The sequence below is a fragment of the Cydia strobilella genome, chromosome Z, assembly GCF_947568885.1.
Source record: "Cydia strobilella chromosome Z, ilCydStro3.1, whole genome shotgun sequence".
NCBI lineage: Eukaryota > Metazoa > Arthropoda > Insecta > Lepidoptera > Tortricidae > Cydia > Cydia strobilella.
Window position 1 is genome coordinate 13,229,279 of NC_086068.1, and position 20,870 is coordinate 13,250,148.

General features: G+C 36.7%; 1 protein-coding gene across 1 annotated transcript; it reads left to right on the forward strand.

Annotated features, from left to right (window-relative positions):
• The first annotated feature begins 4,766 nt into the window (after positions 1-4,766).
• Positions 4,767-13,579, forward strand: LOC134754008 (uncharacterized). The gene is made up of 5 exons (XM_063690065.1): positions 4,767-4,847; positions 10,119-10,204; positions 11,351-11,425; positions 12,303-12,511; positions 13,238-13,579. Exons 1-5 carry the CDS (start codon positions 4,803-4,805, stop codon positions 13,537-13,539), a joined length of 717 nt encoding a protein of 238 aa, XP_063546135.1. The 5' UTR covers positions 4,767-4,802; the 3' UTR covers positions 13,540-13,579.
• The last annotated feature ends 7,291 nt before the right edge of the window (positions 13,580-20,870 follow it).

Genomic DNA, 20,870 nt, shown 5'->3' on the forward strand with positions numbered 1-20,870 from the left:
AACACTAAGAGGATTTGTTTTTGTTATAAACGTTGATTAAATAAAGAGAAATTAATACTCTTGATTGTAGTAAAGCCTAGTTCATATAGAATTGGCACATAATTAGTTGGATTTATTTAATTTTTTTCCTTCAAAGTATAGGTATTCATGGTGAAAATATTATTTTGCTGGCTTTATGCATTTTAAAGTTTTCGACCATGGAAATTGAGAAAAAGAGATTGATCGTGCACAAATACCTCACAAATTCTTATCGGTCCGGAACGAAGACAGCAAAGTCGCTTAAGATGCTTAAAACTAGTGTTTGTAGGGTCATAAAACGTTGCAATGAGACTCTATCCGCCAACAGGAAGATACAAACTAGTCGGAGGTCTGGTACAAGTAATAAGATTTTGAAAAAAAAGTCCTAAGGTCAGTCAAATAAAATCCAGGACTATTACGATTTATCACGAAAATTAAATGTAAAATAGAATGTCGTAGTACTGTAAAGATGATTCGCCTCAGAGGTGGTTATTAAGAGCTATCGAGCAAATAAACATTCAAATTGGACCGTTAAGTAGAACCAACAAGCTAAAACAAGAGCTCGATTATTGTGCGACCGAGTTTTGACAAAATTCGAAGGTTGCTTGTTGTTGGATGACGAGACGTATGTAAAACTAGATTTTAATCAACTACTCGGTTCGAAGTTTTATATGGCCGATAGTAGAGGAAATGTACCCGAAAAATATAAGTTAGTGAAACTTGACAAGTTCGCAAAAAAAAATTGATAATTATGGCAAGGAATTTGAAGTTGCGGCCTTAAGACGAAAAGTTTGATTACATCGTCAACAATGAAGGAGGACTTTTATATTAAAGAGTGCTTAAAGAAATGAGTTTTGCCATTTATTAGTAACCGATAACAGTCCCGTGAAATTTTGGCCTGCAGCGAAGTGAAGCATGGTATTCAAAACTGACATCAATTAGCCTAAAAAGCAAAAGTGATCGACTAGCTTCCTGACATCGAATTTTAAAACTCAGACTTTACGACATACTTTAAAAACCCCAAATTCAGTGTTTTCGTAAACATTTTTAATCTTTGACTTTGGCCATAGTTCCATTTGTATGAAAATCGTCACCGCCACGCGCTATAAATTATTTTTTTCCTACAATAAAATGTATGGATGCCTTCTTAGAAATAATGTTTCCAAAATGAAGAATAAATGGGCTACATTGTCCAATTTTTTATTTAGTGCAAGTCGCCACACTGTGATTGTAATAGCCAAAATTGTCACAATTTTTTTCATTATTTGTACAAAAATCACTTTTTTTTTGTACGGAAAGATATAATTATTATTTCATACATGCATTCCTCGTCCCTAAATTATACGAAAATGATATATATATACAACTTGCCCTAGTTGCTAAGAGCAGGAAGAAATATAGCATATAGATTGGACCTGGGGACCCGACCCTTTCACCCCCTTCCCCCTTTTTGGGGGGTATACACGGTACGATATCGTGGCTACCGGGTCAAATCAGTTTTGTTTGACCTAAGGAACAATCGTGCCAAGCGGCATCTCCTGAGACTAAAGTGCATACTCAAGGCGCTTACTTACCCTACTACAGTATACGTTTTTGTAACTTAGAGAAATATTTAGGATATTGGGTGAAATTTATATAAGAAAATAATCATAAATATTTATATAAGAAACCTGACAGAAATGAATAGACAACCAGATCAAAGTAAAAATGCATTTCTTTTTTTTTCAATTTATAACCCGTTTTTTTTCGTTTTGTAAATGTCATTCGAGACATTTGACTTGTCAGCAAAAGGTAAAATACATCCAGCATCATGTTAATTGCATCTTTAACCATAATATCAAGCAGGAAGGTCCATATTTGTATGCTCGCTGAGTTAAAAAGTGCATTAGAAGCGTAACCTAGACGTGTGCGCCGATTTAAAAATCGGCGGCGGCGGCGTATTTTCGGCGTGACCTTGACTTTCAGGTTTCTTACAATACTATAGACATGTTTTACATGTTAGCAACAGCTTGTTTGCAAGTTAAGTAGGTATTCGATAACACGTCCATGTGCAGATTAATTAAGTAAGTTAATTCGTGTCTTAATTGAACTGGAACTGACGTAATAACATTACGACAGTGTGTATACAGCATATTGATATAATAAAGCTGTGTCTCGATACTCTCGATGTATTCTCGAGCTATCTAATACTTGAATGCACTCAATATGATTTTCTGTCCACACTAACCCTGATCTAATACTTGAATGAAATTTAATTTTGTGAAAGTTCATATAGCTATTCTGATAAAAGAACACGCACTAAAACACCGAAATACTTTACAATAGTTTATTTATTTTTGAGTTTTCTATAATTAAAACAATACAAATCTTTTATTCACCCGCTTGAGTATATTTCTTCGAGTCGTGATCTAATGTCAATGTCATTATTGTTCAAAACCGCGGCAAAACTATTTGTCACTTGTCAAACATTTAAAAAATAAAACTAAAGGATCGTTCTAGATCCTTAACATATAATATTCGGCCAACCTGACAATCTAGAAGTTTGTCCTCAAACTCAATCTAGCAGGTACTTAACTTTCACAACCTTATTTTCCAATGAACCACACGAGCCATATTATATGTATTACATTATGTGGCATTTCGACAATTTCAACCTTCACTACACTAGTCTCTAATGCGGCAAATATTCACCTAATGTGACATTTCACTCCGTACCACATTAGTCACCAGTGCAGCCGTATAACATGAATATGGTCCATCATATCAAATAAATGAACATAAACTTTTTTATAAACTGTAATAGATGTTTATAAAAAAGTTTTTAACTTTTATTTTCCAATATTAAATGAAATGTATTATCAACAGTTTGTTTAAAAGTTATGCGTAAGGATTCCAATTCCACCAGTGCGCGGCACAAGCATTTTTTGTACTAAATATGCTTGTGCCGCACACTGGTGGCATCCCGCATCCCGCCTTTAAGATACCTAACAAACTTTATGAGCTGAATTATCGAATAATTTAGTTCACTAGTATCTTAATCGTAATAGGCCATAACTGGCGTAATAGCATAACATGTGTACTATTTGTATGTGTAGTAGTACTGATGTAGATACAGCGGGCAGGGTGCCGTCGCAGTGTCTACTTGAATGCAATTTAATCTGTGATTAATCATAACATTGCAATCGAATCTTCCCCTGTATTGCTTTACTGTAATATACGTACAAAACTAAACATCCTTCTACGTTTCTCTATTCAAATAGAGTGCACCGATACACAATTAGTGATATGGTATGAGTATAGTATATATAGGCTATGCCTCTCTATAGGGTACTTGACTGTATTTAAAATAAATTATTTTACACCATGCATGAAATAAAGCAGAAACGTAGACAGCAGTTATTTTTAGACACAATTTCAATTTTAAGACCCGTATAAAACTATAAAGAGGAGGTTATTTGATCGTGACGTCACATGCTAGTGTTTCATATAAATTCCAAAGTAGCAAAATCGTTTTGTTTTGACAGTTCGAAAAAAGAAACTGATTTAGTAGTAGTAGTAGTAGTAAATCACTTTATTGTACAAAACAAAAATTGTTAACATGAAATTCATATAAATTTAGGTACAATAGTACATTATTGTCGAGGTTCGGAAGTAGCTACTTGCTGGCTGAGGATTCGTTTTAAACGGACGACCTTGGGAGTCCGTTTAATTGAATCCGAAGCCAGCAAGTAGCCTTCCAGCCGAGTCATATATAGTGCTTTTCTCAAAAATGGCGCAATGAATGCAAATATAATAGAAATATTTTACAGAAGCAACATTCTTATGTATATATTTTCACAGAAAAAAGTAAAAAGATTTGCTTTGCCGCCGTTTTATTTTTTTAATTAAAAATGGAAGTGTATTTTTCTGCTGAAAATACGCCAACCTATTTGAGACACCTAAATAGTAGCGGTACCAACATTATAATAATAAGTACTGATCATTTGTTTGGCTGTTTAATGGACCTATGCTTTCATTTGATATGGTCACTTCAACTTTTAAAAAGTTTGGAACTCGACAAATAATGGAATTTGTATGCAACATTGCAGTCCCGAAATCGAGACTGCAATGTTTTTAACTTTTTAATTTTTTGACTGACCATAAACTACGCACTTCCTTACTACCTACCGACCTACTTTTTAACCGGCAACGTCGACTTTGTCGTCCATTTTTGAGAAAAGGTATTTAACTAGTACCTATTATCCTCTAATGAAATATTTCGTTAAATAAAGTTGCTGAGTCAGAACAACGTTTTCAGTAGGCGGGTTTTCAGATATGAACTTGAATTAATTAACGAAAATAAACGAGGGGGCATGGTTCTGATACAAATAATATGTACCTATGGTAAATAGTAAACTGACAGGAAACGGGGCATTTGTATGGAAAAAATTCTTTCGCGGATTAATGCCTACTGCACAGAATACCTAAACATATAAGTATGCCACAGCCTTCTCTCGAAACCGATTTATCAGGGAACCTGTCTTTCCCTTACTACCTAAGTTTTCCAACATCACCATTAGTACGTAATGTAAGGGTGTTACGGTGCCGAAGATAAGTGCATATTATGAGTTGATCGCACATGTAACGTGTAACACGAATAAACAAGTAGGTAAATACTTAAATAGGTATCTACAGAACAAGGGGCAGGTGATAATTATGATTTACGCTTTGTACTAACGCAAATATACTAATGACAATAGTGACACTGAATCGCGCACATATATATAAAACGATACGCGCATTTCATGTCAATGTTAATTAAGTACACCAGCGACATGGACGTCTTCCTGGTAAGTATATTGTATTGTTATACAGGGTGAAATTGTTATCTCTGACCAAAATCTGAGGTGTGAATATGTAGGTCATACTTAACAACTTTTAATATGGGGCCAACCCGTGTGTAGTATCGATTATCGACACAATATGCAATATACACACGAAACATACATACATATGAGCTATCCACAGAAAACCGCCTATAGAAGCCTAATATTGACCATTTTGTTCGCGACGGAAATCACCAAAATGTGAGGTGCGGGGCGGGTGCGGGTGCTCACGGCGTTGCGATTAGTCGTTCCTAACGACACGTGTAAGCGTAGGGATGGGACATGTTCATTACAGGCAGTAGCACTGGTAAAAGTTGTACCGTAATTTATTGTGATAAAATTTTATTGTTATCAATAAAGTACAGAAAAAAATACTTAATAATATTAAAACAATCTATATATATAAAATTGAAAAACCAAAACGGGATAAAAAACGAGGGAAGAAGCGAGATGGCGCCTTACAAATTTCTAAAAAAGTGTTTGACACCTTTCTCGAATACGACGCACGTATGACAAGAAAATACTGTTCAAATCTATTATCTAAATATGAGAATAGAACTAGAGCATAAAAACTATCGCTTTCGCTGCGTATTTAATTAACAATAAGCGAAATAAATTTTCATAACAATCTTCATTCAACATTCAACGATCGGCCATTTTCGGCAACTCTCGGCTGCTTTCGTTTCGGGTGCTGCAGATTTAGCGCTTATACCCTTTCAGGGGATATTCTCTTAATATGAAACTTGTAGGAATATGAATTCCACTTTTATCTATACATTTGTACACGTTATACCCCAATATCAACATTTTACTTGACTGCGACTTACAGAAAGTACTTAGGGTTATGGGTTTAAATTATGGCCGATTAGTCGGCCTATTATTGCTTACAGAAAACCATACCAGACATGAACCAAATAAACAGCAAATATTTATCAAATGGTGACACCCATTTTACTCAAATTAATAAAATTATACTTTATATACCTATTAAGGGTGCATACGAATATTTTTGTTCATATTATTATATTCAACTTATGTGTAGGGAGTAGATAAAATGATAGATTCATTAATTGTCTTAAAGAAAAATACATAGTTCTCTACACAAAAGGATACCAGAAACAAAATGTTTTCACTAAAAGATAGGTAGTTAACTTCAAAGTGAAACAGCAAAAACAACAATTTATGAAGTACAATAATACAAGAAAAATATATAATAAATAAATAAATGAACAATGTCACACACAAAAAAAGAGATGTCAAGCTTGGGCAAACTTAGGACAGGTATTGTCGAAATATTTTAGTAATTTTCAATAATTTTAAACATGTTAGCATTTAGTATTACATTAACTATTTCTTTAAGTACTAGGTGACATATATAAGTGTAACATAAATTTAAATACTTACGAACTCTCTGTGGTTCCCAAGATACAGGCTCGGCCTAGTTTGGGGACCACTGTCAAGTTTTCTGTGATGTAATGTTTTTTGCCTAATTAAACCTTTTTTATTTTCATTTTTTCATTTTCATATCAAAAAAGTATGTATGTCGTCGCATTCAGTACAATAACTATTATGTAGTTGTACAATATTAATAGTATTACTGTAGGTAGGTAATTTTCATTTGACGCGTCTTCAATTAAATTCCTAGAAGCCACTAAGATATCAACCTCACAAAACGCGGGTCTCTTAAGGAAAATATATTTTGCTCAAAATGCTTAAATGGCAATTAGCTTTTGGACGGTTTTTTTTAATTCGGAAATTTGTTGCCGTAATATGTATCATGTTACATATGCATATCCTTTATTAAATTGTAATTAAATTGCTTAAAATATTAAATAAAATATACGAAAATTGCGCACGGAAAGCTAAAGCGACGCAAGGAGCAAACAATTATTTTTCAAATGCATCCGAACTTAGACAAAGCTACTTCCACCCTGACCACCCGAATGTAAACTGTAAAGAGAAATAATGATGTATCGATTTGGCCGACTAGCCGACTAGTCGGCCGACTAATCGGCCATCCGTGCGCCGACTAGTCGGCTAGTCGGCTAAATCAATAGTCGGTACATCACTAGTTTAAATACTGATAATCAGTACAGCCTGTAGCTCAGGATACCTCTGGTGTTGCAGGCGTTCATAGGCTACGGTAACTGCTTACCATCAGGCGGGCCGTATGCTTGATTGCCACCGACGTGGTATAAAAAAAAAAAAATACTGGACGGATTTTTTTAAATGACGTATCGGTGGATTCCTCTTGCCCTTCACAATCTGCTTACACTTGTTTTATTAAAGAAAAATCAATACAGCCGCCTTGAGAGGACGCCGAATATTAAATCATATTTTTACTTCTAGCGCCTAAACTATTGAGTGGATTTCAATAAAATAGACATCACTGAGATCTATAATTGGTACACGAGTGCTATGCAATACAAATTTACTAAAATAAATGGAGGAAAAATGTTTAGGACTTAAAAATGTGACTGCAAAAACAGATTTTAGGTCTTAAATGGGGTTTAAACAATAGTGACAGTAATGAAATTTGACAACTACAATTTCAGGGATCCCTGTTTACGTGTCAGAAAATTGGAGCTTCGGGGACCACGGGGATCAAACGCCATATTGAAAAGTATGTCTTTTTGGTTTTTCTGTTTTTCTCGGAATATCTGGGTTTAATGTGAATACTGTGTATGGCGAAACGAAAGCTATTAAATTCCACAGTAAAAAGGTATACGACACCATGTCCCAAAAACGAAGCCTTTTTATAGAAATAGGGCTCAGAAGCTTACAAGTTTCCAGACAATTATTTTTTCGTGGTTGGGTAGATAGTTTTTGTGTTCCAAAAATTGGCAAAAAAATTATACAATAACTTTTTTCTGACTCGTCTTAAAATAAAATGTTAGTAGATGATAAAGTATAACCTTTTGACTTCTGAGCCATATTTCTAGAAGAAAGCTCCGTTTTAGGGACATGGTGTTTTATACCTTTTTTGTGTAGAACTTAATAAGCTTTTGTTACGCCATACATAGTATTCACATTAAACCCAGATATTCCGAGAAAAACAGAAAAACCAAAAAAGACATACTTTTTAAGATAGCGTTTGATCCCTGTGGTCCCCGAAGCTCCAATTTCATGACACGCAAACAGGGATCCCTGAAATTGTAGGTGTCAAATGTCATTACTGTCACTATTGTTTAAACCCCATTAGACCTAAAATCTGTTTTTGCAGTTACATTTGCCTCCACCCGTTGACCACGAAGGCTGTAAAGGGTTCGAAACGTCGGGATGTATTATAAATTCAATATACGCGATATAATCCGTTTTCATAGTTTTATTTCATGAGTAACTATCGCGGTAACCGAAGACAATATTATTTTGCCTCCATTTATTTTAGTAAATTTGTATTGCATAGCACTCGTGTACCAATTATGGATCTACTGATGTCTATTTCATTGAAATCCACTGAATAGTTTAGGCGATAGGAGTAAAAATATGATTTAATATTCGGCGTCCTCTCAAGGCGGCTGTATTTATTTTTCTTTAATAAAACAAGTGTGAAGGGCAAGAGGAATCTACCGATATGTCATTTTAAAAAATCCGTCCAGTATCCTGAGCTACAGGATGTACTGATTTTCAGTATTTAAACCCATAACCCTACTTTCTGTTTAAGTCGCAGTCGAGTAAAATGTTGATATTGGGGTAGAACGTGTATAAATTTTTAGACAAAAGTGGAATTCATATTCCTCCAAGTTTCATATTAAGAGAATATCCCTTGAAAGGGTACAAGCGCTAAATCTGGATTCAGCTATTATTTTCTATAACAAGATGTATTTTTTCCGCGAAGATATCTAGGACTGCTTTGTGTAGAATTTAATAAGCTTTAATGTTGCCTTACACCATATTTTCATAGAGAACGTATATTTAGAGTAAAACACAAATTTCTCCAGGATGGTACACATTTTCCAAGATGGCTGCGATTCCTCGAGGTCCCCAAATGTCAAATAGTGTGGACATGAAAAAGAGACCTTTAATTAACATACATACCAAATTTCATATCTTTGGAAGGATTTCGAGGTTAGACTTATTACGATTGTGCTATACAGGGTGTACTGATTATCAGTATTTAAACCCATAAATAACCCTACTTTCTGTTTAAGTCGCAGTCGAGTAAAATGTTGATATTGGGGTATAGCGTGTACAAATGTATAGACAAAAGTGGAATTCATATTCCTTCAAGTTTCCTATTAAGAGAATATCCCCTGAAAGTGTATAAGCGCTAAATCTAGATTCAGCAATTATTTTCTATAACAAGATTTATTTTTTCCGCAAAGATATTTAGGACTTTTTTGTGTAGAATTTAATAAGCTTTAATGTTGCCTTACACCATATTTTCACAGAGAATGTAGATTTAAAGTAAAACGCAAATTTCTCCAGGACGGTACACATCTTCCAAGATGGCTGCGATTCCGCGAGGTCCCCAAATGTCAAATAGTGTGGACATGAAAAATAGACCTTAATTAACATACATACCAAATTTCATAACTTTGGAAGAGATTTCGAGGTTAGACCTAATCCGATTGTGCTAGTGTGGCCATGATTATTTCCTCTATTACTTTAGTTAAGTTAAATTTGCCTTGTGTTTTCGGTTTCCTTGTATTCAATATGAAAAGTATATTGTTTAACTCGGGTGAAAGACACCAAGCATCATTTCATCCCTTTGTTAACAATCTTCTATACTAATAGCTCCAGTTTAGTTTATTGTGACATTTGTGACGGAAGGGTAACTACGGAAGCCTACACTGAGCATGGCCCGACGTGCTCTTGGCCGGTTTTTCATAAATAAAATGTATCCTAGTTAAAAATAAACTTTTGCCCTATCCAAACTTGTACAAAAATTTCCAATGAAAAAAATATAACTTTTATACACTTTCACTTAGGTTCACTCCGTCTAACTTGTATAGACAATTGAGTTGAAATTTGGCGTACTTTTTGGCGTGTTATTTCATTGATATGTACTAAGTATGCTAACAACGAAGTTGATCTGATGATGCAGTCGGAAGGCAGTCAAAGGAACTAACTACTCGATCGACAAACCCAGACATGTAGACTTTAGGCTCATTAGAAATGTCTCAACATGTACTTGATAGACATACAAAGGAGAGGAAGTACAGTCAGCTATAAAAGTGAGCATCAAAAAATATTTGATGACTCGGTCTCAGTCTCAATCTGTTTCTTTCTAAGGTACTACTTAGCGTCTTCTGTTTTCCTGAGATTCTGGGTTTAGCGGTAAACCCATTGTCAAATCTGACTAATTCGACTAATGATATGTAAGTGTTTTATCATTCCTATTAGAGTGAAAACCTATTGCAACGAAGAACTTTGGAATTAAATCAAATTATTTTTAGCAAATATGTTGATTTGTGCTTTTAAGTAGTTCACACTAACTACTATACATATATAAATCCGTAAGGGATTCGTATTGGAGGTGCAAGCACGTACTGCTTGCCCTTTGAGTTGGTCAAATACTCCTAGTCTTACTAAGATGGCATACTTAGTCGAGAAATTGGGACCGGTTCCGCCGTGACGAGGTGGCCTAGGGGTTCATGGCGTTAGCCCGGATAGCTAAAGACGCCGGTTCGAATCCGGCCTTCCCCACTGGCTGGGCTTCGTCACTTTTTCTTTAATATATGACATCTATGTATTTCAGTTTCTAATGTACCTAATGAACTTAAAGTTAAAGTTGAAGACCGGTCTGGCCTAGTGGGTAGTGACCCTGCATGTGAAGTCGATGGTCCTAGGTTCGAATCCCGGTAAGGCCATTTATTTGTGTGATGAGCACAGATATTTGCTCCTGAGTCATAGGTGTTTTCTATGTATTTAAGTATTTATATATTATATATATCGTCGTCTGAGTACCCATAACACAAGCCTCCTTGGGCTTACCGTGGGACTTAGTCAATCTGTGTAAGAATGTCCTATAATATATTTATTTATTTAAAGTAAATGTTTTGAAAATGTTTAAATAACAAGAAATTATTAGCTATAAGTATATTTTTATGAAAAAAAGCATTAGGTAAACTCTGTTTTTTTTTTCATATTAACACTATAACTGCCCCTCGCTTTCACTAGTGACATGGATCGATACGTCCGTGCATTAATTACAATACAGGTAATGCACAAATGTATAGATAGAGCCATCCATTTTTGACGTCACGATGTAGACGTGACAGAGTAGTTCGACGGTGCATGTTATGTAATGCACGGACCACGCACGGACAGTAAAAGTGTTAATTACCTACAGATAGTATGAACACTTTCAGTGCCAAGCAAAATGAACACACCTAGCGTGATCTTGGCAGTGAATGTGTTAAAAGAAGTTACTTACCCATATATATAAATTTTACAGCAATATTTATCGGAGTATTTGAGCACAAAATTGATATCCAATATCACAGCTTTCTGGTATTTTTCAGGTATGTAATTCATGCTACGGTATACCAAGTTGGAATCATTACAAATAAATCGGATGACGAAATTGCTAATATGACGTAAGCCTATGAGATACTAATATTTAGCATAAAAGGGCCCATTGATTACCAGTCCGCCTGCAGTCTCTGTCTCTGGCCTGTCAGTTGTTCGGAACTGTCAACTTTTCGTTCTGAGAGGCTGATATCGTCCGGCGGACTGGTAATCAGTGGGCCCCTTTAAACTACATGTACAATATGTACATAGGATGTTTTTTTTTCGATTTAACATATGTTCAGTCTCTTGAAGTTAATGCGTGAAATGCGCCAAAATCATAATATTCTTTTTTTGGTTTTCATGTCCGAATAGGTATCGTTAGGTAATATAGGAGTGTAAGAAAAATTATTTAGATTTTGGCACATTTTTTATATAATTGTTCAGGTGGGAATGGGACCACCTGGGCAAGTCTCCCTGACTCCCCCTTCATTATTTATATTATTTGGGGACAGACGAAAGACAAAAAATAACTTTTGCACCTCACTCGCTCGGAAACCTCATTTTATAGCGCGAAATCTGCGTGCAAAAGTCTATTTTATCCGCTAGCGTGCAAAAGTCATTTGAATTTCGAACACGATGAATATGTGTGCTTTTCTCTTGTTTATTTTGTTTGGATTTGAGTGTGTTATGTCTTAAATTTGATATGTTAAATAGAGGGCAAAATTAAATATGATTATTTTTATATTTTTAGTTTTTTTTTGGTTTTTTTTTCTTGCATCGCATTTTCCTCGCTGTAGTGAGGTGAAAAGTTGTGTGTTCCACACGGTTGCAAAATTATTTGGCGTCTCGTATCTTGAAAGCCTCGCTACGCTCAGCTTTCAATTTCAACACTCACGCCAAATAACCACTTTGCAGCCTTGCATAACAAATAACTATTACTTAGCTACTGCATGCTTGTTTCAGAGGCAATCAAGAAGCTTTGTCATTTTACCATAGCAACGGCACTGCTGTGGACTTGAGCGGCATTCCAACTCCTCTGTTGACAAATGTGACAGCTCAGAGCGCCGTGGCCGTGGCGCCCGTCCAACCTATTGCATCCTCAGACACTACACCTCCCTTCACTGTTCTTGATCAGATCACAAAGGAGAAAAGCCCGCTAGTTAAAAGATCAGGTAATTTATAAGATCAGGACCATTCATAGAAGCTGACATGAATTTACGCATTCAAGAGTGAATCCTACGTTTGCAATATGATTGAGATTATGACAGGAAACAATGCTGGATGCAATTTGAGTCAGCTTCTGTGAACTTACCGTAGCGTACCGGAGCGTGCATAAACTGTAGGGGGCAGCACAGGAGCTCCCTGTTTATTGGCGCGAAGTGTAAATGTCAAGTTTATGCTTCCAATGTAGCCCAGAATCTACAATGCACAAGAAAACGTACGTGAACTGTAGAGGGCAACACGTGCTTTTGCTTTGGCCTGAAGTGTCAATGTGTAGTTTATGTTTCCGATTCAGGCCACAAGATGGCAGACCTTCCATACCGCACGGTCCCTATACATGCATCAAATTGGTAGGTATCTACCTATTGAATATAGACGTACTTCTTCGAACACAAAATAAATTCGTTCGCAGATTCAACTGAATTGATTTCTCAACAGCAAACTTAAAGGATTTTTCAATCAAAATTGAAGTTGCAGACCTTACGCGTAGTAAGAGAGAGTGAAAATCGTCCACTGTGAGGGAAAACGTAAAACAGTAATCCTTTTAAACCACGCAACGGTATTATAGCTTAAAACAGTTTATATAAAGTTTTAAAGTTTGCGGTCATTCTGCAGTTTGGCCTTTGGCCTCGGTTGTAGGTGATATTAAAACAAAATAATATGCTTCATGATTTCAGAATACTATTTCCAACCCCCTGATCAGGAGATAATCGAGGCTGACGAACACGGAGATAAGAAACGTAGTATTTACTTAAACCTCTTCAGAAGATCGGTGGATAACTCCAGCATCAGAGGCCCGGCTATTAAAGTCGTGAAAGAGACATCCCTGATCCAGCCGGAAGTCGGCTTGAAGTCATTAGGGCTGCCGGACTTAGTTGGACTCAACACCAGCATAGCATCCGTCCCTCTTCCGATACCTAACACTTATGTTGTGCGTTACGCCAACATTAGCATTAGCACCCGTGTGAAAGCACCTTAAATATTTCGCTATTTTAAACCATTTTATCAATAATATGAAAACAGATACAATAGAAAGGAAGGATTAAATACGTAATAGGTTAGCATTACAATTTATAAACAGTGCTTTGAAATTGATTGTAGACATCCCGGCACGGACATTTTGTAGTTCCGTCCTATTTCTTTGATTACTTTTGAATTTACTTAATAACTTTAAAAACAACTGCTAATTAGTTAGGTATGGGCATGATTATATGATATGTGAAATTAAGGCCTGAATTTTTAAATTCGAAACAATAATGGGAAACAAAGTTTTTTTTTTCAATAAAGCAATTACCTATAATTTCAATGTAGGTTTATTTTTAGATTTCATTATGTACTTTTATTTCTAGATTTAAGTTGTATTATTTTCCGTTACCCGTTCCGATTTAAGTTGTATTAGTGAATCGTATACAGTGTAGCAACTATATTGTCAACAAATTTTAATTTTTGTTTTATCAAGACACCTAACTATGTAGGTATATTTATATGTTGTTGAAAATACCCCACCATACCGTAAGAAGCCTTTAATATCCACGTGCTTAGAACATTTTTTACCTTACAGTCTTATACTCCTATTTCCTAAGTATCATTATGCCTTCATCTCTGTTGAACCGATCCGCATTTGGTCTAAAACTGTTTGGGCTATATCGCTTTAGGTCTCAAACGCATTTGGACTACGATAATAATCTCAATGATTACATAGATGCGGCGACGAGCGAAGAGAGGAGGAGTGTGTTAGGTAAACTGCGTCCAAAACAGTGCGACAGAACCGACATATAGCACAATCGGATTAAGTCTAACCTCGAAATCCTTCCAAAGATATGAAATTTGGTATGTATGTTAAAGGTCTCTTTTTCATGTCCACACTATTTGACAGTTGGGGACCTCGAGGAATCGCAGCCATCTTGGAAAATGTGTACTATCCTGGAGAAATTTGCGTTTTACTCTAAATATACGTTCTCTATGAAAATATGGTCCAAGGCAACATTAAAGCTTATTAAATTCTACACAAAAAAGTCCTAGATATCCTTGCGGAAAAAATACATCTTATTATAGAAAATAATAGCTGAATCCAGATTTAGCGCTTATTTTCAGGGGATATTCTCCTAATAGGAAACTTGTAGGAATATGAATTCCACTTTTGTCTATACATTTGTTATTATACACGTTATACCCCAATATCAACATTTTACTCGACTGCGACTTAAACAGAAAGTAGGGTTATGGGTTTAAATACTGATAATCAGTACACCCTGTAGCTCAGGATACTTGACGGATTTTTTAAAATGACGTATCAGTAGATTCCTCTTGCCTTTCACAACCTGTTTACACTTGTTTTATTAAATAAAAATCAGTACAGCCGCCTTGAGAGGATGCCGAATATTAAATCATATTTTTACTTCTAGCGCCTAAACTATTGAGTGGATTTCAATGAAATATACATCAGTAGATCCATAATTGGTACACGAGTGCTATGCAATACAAACTTACTAAAATAAATCGAGGAAAAATATTTAGGACTTACAAATGTAACTGCAAAAACAGATTTTAGGCCTTAAATGGGGTTTAAACAATAGTGACAGTAACGAAATTTGACAACTACAATTTCAGGGATCCATGGGAATTGGATTTTGCTGGCACGGGAATTGGTTTTCTAAGAATGACTCCTATTTAAACTATGTTTAATTATTAATCAAACTTAAAATAATAAAGTTATAGCATTATTAAGGACCTATTTCACATTTAAGATCTATTTGCATGTTTTTAAAGCATCATACAAATAAAATTGATGATTCAAAAACTTAACTAATGAAGTTAAGGATCTTTCTGAATTAAATAAGAATAAATATTATTTTTTTAATTTGATTATTATTAATGATTAATAGCCATCATCTGACTTTAAGAAACATCGTCGTAGTTGATCTTAATTTTGTATAATAGAATATCGTATGAACAGTTGGACAGCCTTTATGTAGGTTGGTTTAAAAGTGCTGTATTACTAATATTTATGAATAACATATATTGTTTTAGTTTTTTAATGAGTCTGAGTATTAGAATTATAAGCTTTAACGATAGTATTTGTTAGCATTCGTGGATTCGCAGCGGACTAATTAAAAAGTTATATTTATATAGTATGTAATCATTAAAATTCGTATCCCCAGTTGTAATTGTTCCACGATATATGACCTAAACAACGTTGAAAGACATTTAACCATAGTAATAGTGTTTAATTAATATAATATAATTTTTAAGAAAAAAAAACCGACTTCAATGGGGGATGCCGCTGAAAGTGCACTTATTGTTGATGGTGCACTCTTAGATTTCAGACAATGAAATGAAAAAGACAGCATCTTTTGCCTAATTATGTAGAAAAGGAGGTAAAACCACCCACTTTTCTAGTAGCATTTCGTTTTTGTAAGGGTCGCAGTTCTAACCTGACCTAACCTACTTTTCTGATAGCATTTCGTTTCTGTAAGGGTCACAGCTCTAACCTAACCTAACCTACTTTTCTGATAGCAGTTCTGTTCTGTGAGAATCGCAGTTCAAAACCCACCCACCCACCTAACTCACTTTACTAGTAGCATTTCCGGGTCCGGGTCTGGGTCCGGATCCAAGTCCGGATCCGTGTCCGGCTGTCTGGGTCCAAGTTTGGGTCAGAGTTCGGTCCGGGTCCGGGTCCGAGTTGGGGTCCATGTCCAGACCCGGGTCCGCGTCCGAGTCCGGGTCCAAGTTTGGGTGTGGGTCCATAAGGAAGAGAACAAATCGCCAAACGTGAACTATGTGTCATTGAGAGGTTCCATTCTGATCATCATCAGCAGTTCCACTTCATCAAATGTCACTTTTTTAAATGTAAATGCTGGATTTGTTGATGATAATACAAAAATCACTATATGTATGCCTTTCACATTTGAGGAGTTCCCTCGGTTCCTCGTGGGTCTCATCATCAGAACTCGAGCTTGACAAAAATATGACTTAAAAACTTAAGTTGCTTAACAAACATAGAGAAGAGGACAAATCGCCAAACGTATACTATGCGTCATTAAAGAGTTCCATTCTGATCATCATCAGCAGTTCCACTTCATCAAATGTCACTTTATAGAATGGAAATGCTGGATTTGTTGATAAAAATACAAAAATCACCATATGTATGTCTTTCACATTTGAGGAGTTCCCTTGATTCCTCATGGATCCCATCATCAGAACTCGAGCTTGACAAAAATGTTTCTTGAAAACCTAACTTGCTTAACAAACATAACGAAGAGGACAAATCGCCAAACGTGAACTATGCGTCATTGAAGAGTTCCGTTCTGATCATCATCAGCAGTTCCACTTCATCAAATGTCACTTTTTTAAATGTAAGTGCTTGATTTGTTGATGAAAATACTAAAATCACTATATGTATGCCTTCAACATTTGAGGAGTTTTCTCGATTCCTCATGGATCCCATCATCAGAACTGCTTTTTGACAATAACGGGACCAATCTGTATGTATATACTTACAATCAAAAGAAGAATTTTCAAAATCGATCCAGAAATGACGGAGTTATGAAGTAACAAACATAAAAAAAAACATACAACCGAATTGAGAACCTCCTTCCTTTGAAATCTTGAAGTCGGTTAAAAAGATCTATATATATAAACGTAAAAGTCCTGACTGACTGACTCACTTAAATCAACGCCCAGCCCAAACCGTTGGACCTAGAGAGCTGAATTTTTCAGAATGGGTAGTTTTTATAACGTTAGTATCCACTAAGAAGGAGTTTTTCAAAATTTACCCCTCAAGAGGGTGAAATGGGGGTACAAAGTTTGTATGGGGAAGATTAGTTAGACTATTTTATTCGAAACTTCACAGAAGTATTCCTGACGATAAATGAATAAACACGTGTTTCAGGTTTTTTTGAAAATTCAACCCTAAACGGGGGAAATATGGTGACAAAGTCTAAAAATCAACATGGGTATTGTTTCTATGGTTTATCGGGCCGCTGATTACGGAAATAACAACGATTTTAAAATTATGTGGTTATGTAAATCTAAATATATATAAGAAGAAACTGACTGACTGACTGACTGACATATCAACACACAGCCAAAACCGCTGGTTCTATAGAGATTCCAAAATTGGCACGTAGGTTTCTTATAAGGTCTAGGGGTGCACTAAGAAAGGAATTTTAAAAATTCATCCCCCAAGGGGGTGAAATGGGGGTCCAAGATTTGTACGGGGAAACAAGATTAGTTAGACTATTTTATTCGAAACTTCACAGGAGTATTCCTAACGATAAATGAATAAACACGTGTTTCAGGTTTTTTGAGAATTCAACCCCTAAAAGGGGGAAATGTGGTGACCTGCAGACAAAGTCTGAAAATCAACATGGGTATTGTTTCTATGGTTTATCGGGTCGCTGATTACGAAAACAACAGCGAATTTAAAGTCCAACGTGGCGGACGTGAAAAACCATCTCCCCTGTTTGGGTGCATTGGGGTTGAAATGTCTAAATGTCAATATGGGTGTCGTTTTTATGGTTTTTTGGGACCATAATTACGAAAATGGTATCGTTTTTGAAATTTAATAATGTGGTCATGAAAATTCTTGAAAGTACTCGTATTTGTGCCAAATTGCAATTCAAACGGTCCAGTAGTTTCGGAGCAAATTGGTTGTAACTGACAGACTGACAGACAGCTACACGTGATCCTACAAGGGTTCTATTTTTGCTTTTGAGGTATGGAACGAGACCCACGTTATCCTAATAGATTTTTAAATTTGTATTTGGTGCCATCTCGATCGTCGTCAATCGGTACCTAGGCGAATGCGGGCGGCGCGGCGGTAGCGGGACGGACGGGGCGGGAGGAGTAAGTCATCGGGAAACTTCCTGCATCCGTAATGAGTAAAGTTAACGCTATCTCTACTGAGCTCGTTCACTTACGTACTAACAATGGCATTCTGTTAAACAAAAGCCATTATTTCTTTTGTGCCTGAGCGCGTGGCCTTTGTGCCTGAGGTTCACACACAATAGCCCCGCGATCAGGCACAAAGGCCACGCGCTCAGGCACAAAAGAAATACTGGCTTTTGTTAAACAGAATGCCATTGTCAGTACAGGTAAGTGAACGAGCTCAGTAGATAGACCGCATACTATACATTCAAGGTGCTGCAAGAAGGTGGTTGTCTGTTAGCTTTTTATAAGTTTAGGTTTCCATTCTAAGTAAAATGCAAAAAATCGTAAGTACCTACATATATATACACGTTGGCTAAAAAATAAGTGCATTCCCGTTGCCATATTCTACCTACGAACCATAAACCATAAAAAATAGTAGATTGTTAACCAAGGGATGAAAGGCACTCATTCCTGCCGAGGTATTTTGGCGCTCGAACGCAGTGAGAGCGCCAATAGTCCGAGGCTGAAATGATGCGTTTCACCCGAGTTAAACACTCTACTTTTCATTTCGAATACGAGAAAAGTAAAATGCATTTTTTTTTTAAACATGACCAAGTATAAACTTTCATAGTACTTTTTAAGTGTATTTTCAGTTAACAATTTAGCCTAAAGTGTCGTAATTTATGTAATAGAGAGTCAAATATCAAAATGGAAATTGTACAACAAATCCATTTGAACTCAAATTTCAATTGCTTATCGTAAAAAAAAATTAAAAATCGTACTTCGAACGTAAAATGCTCTAGTGCAGACACGTATCATTTTCTGCGCACCTTTTAGAACAACTATGATCCTTTTTCAGAGCATGAGAAATGAAAACCATATTTTGTAAGTCATTTTAAAACCATATTTTCATAGATCTCCTTTCCCTGCCTCCCCCGCACCCTATACATTAGACAAAACGACACAGATTCTTAAATCACGCGGGCGAAGCCGCGGGCAAAAGCTAGTTATTTTATATTCCCGTGCCCAGAAAACGAGGCACGGGAATTGGGTTTCGCAATAAAAAAATCGTCTAAACTCTAATTCTCATATTACAGAAATTCTATTTTATCCTCAATATTAAGATAGAAACGTGCTATGGCAAACTACTGTTCGTTAACGAAAAGACGTTTAAAATATATACATTATTGTGGCCATCGAAATTAGAAAAAAATTGTCGCCCTACCCGTTTTTATACTTCTGTCGTAAATTTCTAGAAACTTCAGTGACTTGTCAAAATCTTACCTACTTATATTATCTGTTAGAAGAACAAGAAAAGGGAAGCCTTCAGGCTTCCGTGTTGCTCGAGTCAAGTTTCCGGACGCTGAACGTGCAACTAGGACCGCCGGAGGTGTCCCTGCATGGCAAGCGCGGATCGAGCGACGTATCAGCTCGTTTAGACCTCTCATTGCAAAGCTGATCTGCTTTAGGGGGGGCAATAATCGCCCCCGAGTAATGCGCTTTGTGAACCAGGCGTTCGCGGGGACGGATATCAGGCCCCGCGACTACATGGCCAATGTTACAGAGCGCGTCGACTTTCTAAAGCAGAAAGTCTATGCATGGGCAAACCGTATTCGCCGCTACAGAGAGCGTGTGGATCGATTCCAGCAGAATCGTCTTTTCCAGAGTGACCAAAGGAAGGTGTACCGAAGGTGGGAGGAAACCAACCTTCGCGCGTCCGACACGCAGCCGCCGGATGCTACTGTCATGACTGACTTCTGGCGTAGCATCTGGTCGGTGCTTGTCGGACACACCGAGGGGAGTTGGATGAATGTTGTTGAGCATGAGTGCGAGTCTATCGAACCTATGGGGGCAGTCACCATCAGCCCCGATGACATAAGTTGTGCCATCCGCACGGCCCAGAACTGGAAAAGTCCTGGGCCGGATGGATTGCACAACTTCTGGCTAAAATGGTTCCGATGCTCGCACTCCTGCTTGGCAGCACAATTTCAACAAGCCCTCGAGCTTGGTTCTCTCCCACCTTCCTTAACAACTGGTGTCACCTTCCTGCTCTACAAGTCCGGTAGTACCACGGAAGCGAAGAACTACAGACCCATCACGTGCTTGCCTACACTCTACAAGCTCCTTACATCCATTTTGAGAGCAAAAATCAACGCGCATATTGTCGCAAACAATATTTTGGCCTCCGCTCAAAATGGATGTAGGGTTGGGTCCCGTGGTACTAAAGAGCTCCTCCTCATAGACATGACCATATGTCAACAAGTTCGGCGGAACAGGGGGGCCCTCTCGGCTGCCTGGATTGACTATAAGAAGGCCTATGATTCGGTGCCTCACTCATGGCTGAGAAGGGTATTGGAGCTGTATAAACTTGATGCAGCTTTAATATCTTTCCTAAGCGCATGTATGAGGCAGTGGATCACAGTTCTTCGTCAACCAGGT